The sequence below is a fragment of the Corvus brachyrhynchos genome, unplaced genomic scaffold (genome assembly GCF_000691975.1).
Source record: "Corvus brachyrhynchos isolate BGI_N302 unplaced genomic scaffold, ASM69197v1 scaffold26, whole genome shotgun sequence".
NCBI lineage: Eukaryota > Metazoa > Chordata > Aves > Passeriformes > Corvidae > Corvus > Corvus brachyrhynchos.
This window is the reverse complement of record NW_008239324.1, coordinates 5,382,837-5,391,574: the sequence shown is the minus strand read 5'-3', so window position 1 is coordinate 5,391,574 and position 8,738 is coordinate 5,382,837. Positions and strand designations below refer to the sequence as shown.

The following is an 8,738-nucleotide window of genomic DNA, read 5'->3' as shown; positions in this document are numbered from 1 at the left end:
GGGGAGGCAGAGTTTGTAGGGCAAGGCGTGGAAATATCTTTGTTCTGTCAGCCAATGTTGGGAGAAAAACAAATTAGTTTTCATGTACTAGAGCCCTTCCAGCAGTTTGGAAGAGACTCCATATTCATGTTTTGTGCAATTGCCTGGGTCTGGCCAAGGTTTCCTGGAGGGGAATAACCTGTGCCATCCCACCTGCAGGCTCTGGGCACTTGTCCAGAGCATAAGAGTTCAAGGCTTCTGTTTTGGGGGCTCTTCGTGGTGTTAGCACATAAGGCAAACAGGAGTGTTTCAACATGCTAATGACTGAGAGGGAGTCAGTTATCTTCAGCCACAATGAACTGAGGCTCTTTGCCCATTCTGCAATATAAGATGTGAGCTTAAAGGGTTTGCTTGGGTTTTTTGGATAATTCTCTTCACACTATTTGTACCTTTTTCACTGGTTTAAAGACAAGATTTCCCGTGAGGGTTTCTGTTGGTGCACATCTCTTTACAGTTCTCAAGCCTCATGCTTAGCTTCTTGTTTCTCCCTTTAGCTCATGGTGGTCCCATGTGGAGATGGGTCCCCCCGACCCCATCCTGGGGGTGACAGAAGCTTACAAGCGTGACACCAACTCCAAGAAGATGAACCTGGGTGTGGGGGCATACCGGGATGACAATGGGAAGCCCTATGTCCTGAACTGTGTTCGCAAGGTGAGCTGGGTGCTGGCTGCTGGGCAGGGCTAGATCCAGGTGCCAGGTACCCTGAGGGCATCAGGGAGGGGGAAGGCCTCTAAGCAAGTTTTGTCTGTTGGTCCTTAAAATAAGCTCTGTCTCTAACAGAGCAGGACAGTATTCCTGGATGTCTCCCTTAGCAGGACTAATGCTTTTGAGACACGACAGAGCCATTAAGTAGTACAGGACAAAACAGGAAGTACATGTCCTGTTCCCCTTCAGGTAACTAACTCACTGCTGACTTCCATAAGCCCTCCAATGCACCTGTTCTCTGAACTTCAGGGTGTTTCCTGAATAGGCCAGTGTTCCTTACGGCACCCCACAAGGGAGGAAAGAGCTGACATTAGCCCCTTAATGGATTAGCCTCAGAAATTCTGCTGAGCTGATGTTACCAGTTTCTCCATAAGCCAGTCTAAAACTCCAGCCTAGGGAGCTGGGTGTGGACATTGCCCTTGAGGGGATTACAGGGTCTTTCAGGGCTGTTAGGGTAGAAATAGGCTGGTAAATAGCTGGCAGCTGACATATGCATTGATTGGCTGTACTGACAGGGAGGGTGCAGGGAGAGTAGTTTTCATGTGTCTCATCAGTATTGGGTTTAGAGCCGTCCGTCCCTTGCCCTCCCTCTCTGTGCAGCTGGGTCACAACCAGGGAACCTGGATGGTATCACAGGGACCATTTCCTGGTGGTATGTGAATGCTGCCAGGGTCTGTCCCACTCCCAGCATGACAAGGCCCTGCAAAAGGTTGCTACCCTACCTGGTTTGGGGATGTCTCCTATGCAGAGATAGTATTTGCCTCTCAGTAGCACTCAAGTCTCGCCTTCCTGCAGGACTATTCCTGCTTGGGCAAAGAAATGTGTCCCCTTGTGCAGCAGCACTGACTTGTAATGGGCTGGAAGTGGTGCTCTCTTCTGGTGCCAGGTTTCCTTGGCTCCACTGTACCAACGTTGTCACCCACTGAGGGCTCTGGTGGCTGCAGGATTTCATCTGAAATGTTTACTGCTGCCCCTTGCTTGGAATGAGCCCTGGAGAGAAACTCCTGTAAAACAACCTTTGCCCCTTTTGAGCAAGCAAATATGCAGAGAAGTGACCTTGAGCTGTCCATCATCCTCTCCACAGTGATGCCTTCCTCGCTGAACTTGTGTCCTCCTTTCCAGGCGGAGGCCATGATAGCATCCAAGAAGATGGATAAGGAGTACTTGCCCATCGGGGGACTAGCGGATTTCACCCGGGCATCCGCAGAACTGGCTCTGGGGGAAAACAGTGAAGCTTTCAAGAGTGGCCGGGTAAGGAGAGGCCGGGGGACAGGGTGCAGGGAGGACACACGGTTGGTATGTGGATGCTCAGCAAATGTGGAAGAACTGGCGGGGTACTGATGCTTCTGAGTTGTGGACTGGCTGGGCGCAAGGATCACTGCTTCCTCTGAAGGCTGGGGTGAAACAGCCCTGTCCAAGGAGGGAGTTTAACCTTGCCAAGGAGCCCAACTCCCTGCCCTGGAGCTGGACCTGATGACCCCTGTGGTCCCTCCAGCCCCTTGTCCCTGTTTTGGTGTGCTGCTGCCAGTGCTGACACAGTGTCTGCTCTCTCCCTGTGACAAATACGGCCACTCAGACTGAGATTTTTTTTCTTTCCTTGCAGTATGTTACTGTGCAGGGCATTTCTGGGACTGGATCTCTGCGAATTGGAGCCAATTTTTTGGTGAGTCCCTGGCCAGCAGTGGAAGGAAAGGACATGTTTTGACTAGAGCTGAATCTTTAGGGTTTTCTAACTACATGAATGTATTCAACCTGTTTGAATGCTCTTTCTATTGACCAGCAACGATTCTTCAAGGCCAGCCGTGATGTGTATCTACCCAAACCGTCCTGGGGCAATCACACCCCCATTTTCCGTGATGCTGGCATGCAACTTCAGGCTTATCGCTACTATGACCCCAAGACATGCAGCCTTGACTTCTCTGGAGCCATGGATGACATTTCTGTGAGTTGCCTTCCATGCCTGGAAGAAGGGAGGTCATGTGGGGAAATGGCTGGTGATCTTACTTTACCCTAAATGTGATGAAGCGGCATGAAGCTGTGTCAGGGGAGGTTTAGGCTGGGTATTAGGAGAAGGAGGTTTTTCACCCAGAGGGTGGGTGGGCACTGAAACAGGCTCCCCAGGGAAGTGGTCATGGCACCAGGCCTGCCAGGGTTCAAGGAGTGTTTGAACAATTCAGGCACATAGTATGGTTCTCAGGGTTGTCCTGTGCAGGGCCAAGGAGTTGGACTCCTTATGGGTCCATTCCAGCTCAGAGTATTCTATCATTCTATGATGCCTGAAGGCATTAAATCAAGGCTAGAAGCCTTGCAGAGCTCATCTAAGCTGTCTCATCTGCTGAGGAGAGTGCTCAGATATCATTGATGATTCATTCTCTCTAACATCTTCCTTAGAAAATTCCAGAGAAGAGCATCATCCTCTTACATGCTTGTGCTCACAACCCCACTGGGGTGGATCCCCGGCAGGAGCAATGGAAGGAGTTGGCAGCTACAGTGAAGGTGAGCAATGTCCCAGGGGTACTGTGCCATTCCTGGGGAAACCACATCTCTGACCTTTCGTGGGTGGCACCTGGTCTTCACTAAAGGTTATTCCCTTCCCTGAAGCCAGGATGGGTGTCATGTTCCTGGCAGGAGCCAGCCAAATGCACCCAGAAAGCTTCTAACTGACCATTGGACTTTCTGCTGGCACTGTCCCAGGAAGCTGGAGTAGGGAGACCTGAAAGGAGAGCAACAGGGTTAAAAGCATGAGCTGTGATTGCTGGAGTGGAGCACCCAGTGCTGGTGTATTAAAAATGCTTGAAGAGCTCTCACATGCCTCGTGTCTCCTTGCAAGCTTCAGCTGGAAACAGACAGGGACAGGTTCTACTTTCTCCTTCTTCCTGCTGCTCCCTCAAGCCTGTAGCCAGTGAAATTTGGCTTGGAGATGCCTGGCCTTAGTAGTGTCCTGAGAATTGTAGATATCAAAGTGATCTCAGTGGCCTAGAGAAGGCTGGGTCTCTTGACTAAGGGGCAGTGCATCTGGGGTATCTGCCTAGCTGAGTAGAGAGTTCCCAGATGATTTTCTTGGAAACTGATAATACAGAAGACATTGAAGTAGAATATTTTATTACTGTTGAATCTACTTCTGCTTCCTGGGCCAGACTTGCACATCCCATAAATGCACTGGAGGGTCTTCAGCTGCTGTTCTGATGTGTGGTGGGTAGCTGCAGGTTTTGGGTTGCTTTCCCTGGGGCGAATGAAGGGGAATGGCTCTTTTTCTGGAGGAGAATGGCTGCAGGTGGACAGACTGCTGTCTGCATGGCTCTTCTCTGCCTGCTGCCCTGCTCCTTGGAGGGGTGCTCAGCTTCTGTGACACTCTCTTCCATCTCTGCTGGCAGAAACGAAACCTCCTGGTGTACTTTGACATGGCCTACCAGGGCTTTGCCAGTGGGGACATCAACCGGGATGCCTGGGCTGTGCGGTATTTCATTGAGCAGGGCATCAACATCGTCCTGTCACAGTCCTTCGCTAAGAACATGGGGCTGTACGGTGAGTAGGGCACATGGCAAGGAAATAGTTTCATCCAGGGTGCTGGTGGGATCCCAATACCTCCACGATTTAGCAGCCAGTGTCTTCCTGCTGCTTGTGTTGATCCTGCAGTACTGAGCAGGCATAACCCACTAGGAGCTAGCTGGTGGAGACCCTTCTAGAGAACAGGGATCCACTAAAGTTGCGTGGTATTGGGTGACACAGTATAAAAAGGATATAAAGCTTTTAGAGAGTGTCCAAAGGAGACTACAAAGATGGTGAATGGTCTAAAGGAGAAGCCATACAAGGAGCAGCTGAGGGCACTTGGCTTGCTCAACCTGGAGAAGACTGAGGGCTTCGCAGGCATCAGCTTCCTCCCACGGGGCAGCATCTGCTCTCTATGACCAGTGACAGGACCCAAGGGAATGGCATAGAACTGTGTCAGGGAGGATTTAGGCTGGATATTAGGAAAAAGTTCTTAACCCAGAGGGTGGTTGGGTACTGGAACAGGCTCCCCAGGGAAGGGGTCATATCACTAAGCCTGATTGAGCTTAAGGACTGTTTGGACAATGCTGTTGGACACAAGAGTTGTGGGATTCTTGGGGTTTTTCTGTGCTGGGCCAAAAACTGGACTCAGTGATCTTTCCAACTCAAGATATTCTGTGATTCTCTTAGGAGAGCGTGCGGGTGCCTTCACTGTGATCTGCAGTGATGCAGATGAAGCCAAGAGGGTCGAATCGCAGCTGAAGATCCTCATCCGCCCCATGTATTCCAACCCACCCATGAACGGAGCGCGCATTGCCTCTATGATCCTGAACACCCCTGACCTACGGAAGGAGTGGTAAGAAGAAATCTGTTACATTCACGGGAGTGAGGTCTCTTTGTGCAGCCCTATGCTGTGCTTTCTGTGTGCTGCTGTCACAGGCAGCTCTTAACTTCAGGAACAGTCAGAACCATGTTTACTCTGGAGAAATCCCTGCTTATGTTCTGGCATCACCTGGTGTCAGTTTAACCTGACACAAACAGGTTTTCCTTGTGTTACGAAGGAAGAAGACACTGTAAAGGAGGGGATAAAACTCCCATAGGATTGAGGGCTGCAGGATCTGCCTATCCATGAAGCATAGGAGTCTGAGGTGGTGTAGCCATGTAGCGTATCTCATGTGGGAAGTGGAAGCATAAGCTCCCTGGGAACGAGACCCAGGAATGTAACCCTCATGCCCTAAGCCTGATTCCTGACATCAGCCTGTGCTGTTTTCCCAGCCCCTTGGTGCCGGATCCCTCCCAGCAGCTGGCCTGGCAGAACAAAGGCTGGCAGTGTGCTGTGGCCTCACTGGGGGCTGTGTTCTTTTGGCAGCCTGACACTTGTGCCTGATCCAGGGCCCAGCAGAGACATTTCCTAGCTGTGCTACTTTTGAGTGGGGCCTGTCTGCCAGTGCTACCCCTGCACCCTTGGTTTATCTGCAGATACTAATTTATCTGGGTTTGAGTAGTGCTGCCATGAGGCATCCTGCTTGACCCATGGCTTTCAGATGTGAGAAATGTCTATACTCTGGTAGTAGTGTCCAGCAGAAATGGAATAGATAAAAAGCGGTCACCCTCAGGTATCAGGAGGAAGAAGCAGCTCCCCCAGCTGGAGCTACATCTTCATGCTCCCTGATCTTTGCTCATTTGCATCCTATGAGGCCCCTCCAGGTGGAGAGGTTGATTCTCAGTAGCTGGGGTAGGGAGAGCAGCGTTGGTGTGTTCCAGCCCTGCCCTGAATGGTTCCTGGGTTGGCTTCTCAGGCTCACAGAGGTGAAGGGCATGGCTGACCGGATCATCGGCATGCGGACTCAGCTGGTGTCCAACCTCAAGAAAGAGGGATCCTCCCACAACTGGCAGCACATCACTGACCAGATCGGCATGTTCTGCTTCACAGGGCTGAAGCCTGAGCAGGTAAACACAATTCCCATTGTCTCAAAGTGTCATTTGCGGTCATTGTCAGTAAGTTTTTGACTGCAGGTGCCCTTGTAATGAGCCCTTGTAAGCAGTTCTTCCTCAGGAGGAACATCCTCCAAGCCCTAAGCACTGGCACATCATGGGGACTCCAGTCTTGCTGTGTTCCGTGCTGTACTTGGGGAGGTTGAAAGTAAATGTAGCTGTCATGTCTATCAAAGCAAGCAGTCACTTGGTGCTGCTCTGAGGTGACCTTAAAGGTCAGATCAAATGAGGTGACTCTTCTAGCTGAATGTCTAGTTGCTGCTTGGCCTGAGAACTGAGCAGCATCTGTCTTGGTGCACAGGGTACACTGCTGGCTCTTCAGGTAATGGGATGCCCTGTCTGCTGGCACCCAGTTTGCTTTGCATTTCAGCAAGCTGGGTAATGGGCTGACAGAGCACAGGTTGGCCTGCAGTTTGAACTTTGCTCTTTCACCCCAGGTGGAGCGGCTGATCAAGGAGTTCTCCATCTACATGACAAAGGATGGACGCATCTCTGTGGCGGGAGTTACATCAGGCAATGTAGGTTACCTGGCTCATGCCATCCATCAAGTCACAAAGTAAAGACAAAGGTGTGCCCTGGAGCTGGTGGCTTTCCCTTCCCCACCAGTCGAAGATGGAGAGGGAAAAGAAACAAGCAGAATACTTCCAACCACAGCACTTGAAGCCGCTGCTGAATGTATCTTGTAGATGAGTTGTTGTAAGAAGCCTAGTCAAATCCGCCCTGTGTTGTGGAGCAGGGGCATCACTGCTGGCTCCTGCTCGTCACAGCCGTTCTTCCCTGCTGTCCATCCTTTCTCCATCAGCCCCAGCACCTATCTATGCTGGAGGAAGCAAATGCTTAGCAATGCCATCCTACCAGTGTAGGCACCAAAGGCTTCTCCGCACACATTTCTCTATGAGAAGGCTTTGTGAGGCTGTTGGCTGCTTGCCCAAGCAGCAGCAGGCAGGGAGCTGGGTGGGCTGAGTGGGAGGGCTGCTCTGGTGCTCTCCTCCAAGCTCCTCAGCCAGTCCCTGCTACCAGCAGACTCCATCTTCCTCCATCATCCCAGCCTGGGGCTGGGCAGCACCAAAGCTGTCCTCTGACAACCAGCTCTGAGGACTTCTCACTATCAAACTTTGCTCCATCGTTGGCTTCAATCTTTCCATCTGGGACTTTCCTTTCAGGTGTAATTCACAGTGGCATCAGTGCATGGGGCATACCAGTGTCCCTCTTTTAAACCTGTCTGGTTCTCCTGACTTCACTTTCGTACCCGGAGGTGAAACAATTTCTCACCTCCCGCTCCCCAATAAGAATCTCCTCTGAAAACTGCTGTCTTGTGGTCTCTGCCTCACCCCATTCCTGTCCTAAGCCCGGGAGTCCAGCCCTGTACTTCCAGCAGCCCTCCCTGCAGGCTGTGTGTGTGTCCCAAAGCTGTAAGCCAAGAGGTTGGCGCTGCAGTGTCTCACTCATGTGGAGGTGTGGGGCGTACCTCTCTTCTCTCTTCAACCACATTTCTGGTGACATCAGAAAACAGAGATCTTGAGAGAAATCTGAGAGGTGATAACTCAAAAACCATTCTGTCCTAAACTGAGTGTCCCTGAGGTCCTGTGACTTACTGGACTCTGATTTTTAATCCAAATAAACTGGTGCATGGCTATGTTGAGCTGGGGACTTCATCCTGTCATTTTGCAGCTGGATCCTGTCCCTTCCATGCACCAAACATTCCCTCTCAGGGCCATGCCAGCACAGGGGATCTGACATGACTAGTGAAACCCTCATCTCCTGAGAATCCCATGTAGAGAGAGGCAGTTGCCACTGATGTGCCCCAGGAGAACAGTGGTGTGTGAACTGAGGTTGTCCTGATGGTAACTGGTGTCATGGAGCTAAAATTGGAGCCTACGGTGTTGAATGTAGCCGTTGCTGGGGAGAGAACAAATTCCCAAAGGCTGTCTGCCTTGGGACATGGGGCCATCCTTGGCCACTGGTGCGTGATGGAGTGGAGCCTCCCTAGGTGGATCTGGAGGTATTACCTCTTGAACCTGTAAGCTTTCTCCATCCGCTGGCACCTCTTCCCTCAGCAGCCATACCAGGGTATTTAGCAAGGCAATCCTCATTTCCCATTCCTGCGCAGAGCAGCTGTATGCCCGTTGGAGCTGGGACAGGTCCGGTCTGCTGCACTTGTCCCGGTCTAGTGCACGTTGTTGCCACACTTGCTGGAAGGCTGGATCCTCCCGCTGCTCCCTGACAGAGGGTTTCCGCTTCCCCGCTGCTTGTTTACTGGCCCGATGCCCCCAGCCGCTGCTTGCTGTCCTTTGTGCAAAAAGCCGCTTTCCCTGCCGCACACGCTGTACGTGCTGCCCCACGGCGCTGTGGGTTCTTGTGCTGTGGTCCCCAGTTCTGCGTGACTCTGGAGCTGCCGCCTCCTGCCCTCTTACCCGCGTGGGGCTGTTTTCCTGCCCGTTCTCTGTACAATAAAAGCACCCTGGAGCACAGCCCCGTCTCTCGCCCTCTCCTTGCCGGGTCCCCGCGGG

General features: G+C 51.8%; 1 protein-coding gene across 1 annotated transcript; it reads left to right on the top strand.

Moving 5' to 3' along the window:
- Positions 1 to 509: 509 nt before the first annotated feature.
- On the top strand, positions 510 to 8,699 carry GOT2 (glutamic-oxaloacetic transaminase 2). The gene is made up of 9 exons (XM_017740938.1): positions 510 to 690; positions 1,867 to 1,995; positions 2,348 to 2,407; positions 2,525 to 2,686; positions 3,136 to 3,240; positions 4,119 to 4,269; positions 4,924 to 5,089; positions 6,033 to 6,183; positions 6,666 to 8,699. The coding sequence occupies exons 1-9, from the start codon at positions 556 to 558 to the stop codon at positions 6,786 to 6,788; spliced, it is 1,182 nt and encodes a 393-aa protein (XP_017596427.1). The 5' UTR covers positions 510 to 555; the 3' UTR covers positions 6,789 to 8,699.
- The last annotated feature ends 39 nt before the right edge of the window (positions 8,700 to 8,738 follow it).

What these genes read in the sequence shown, in the direction of transcription:
- GOT2 (XM_017740938.1), top strand. Translation starts at nt 556, where the DNA reads ATGGGTCCCCCCGACCCCATCCTGGGGGTGACAGAAGCTTACAAGCGT. An exon ending in AAGCTTTCAAGAGTGGCCGG is followed by an intron (nt 1,996 to 2,347) that starts GTAAGGAGAGGC and finishes CTTTCCTTGCAG; the next exon opens with TATGTTACTGTGCAGGGCAT. An exon ending in TAAGAACATGGGGCTGTACG is followed by an intron (nt 4,270 to 4,923) that starts GTGAGTAGGGCA and finishes TGATTCTCTTAG; the next exon opens with GAGAGCGTGCGGGTGCCTTC.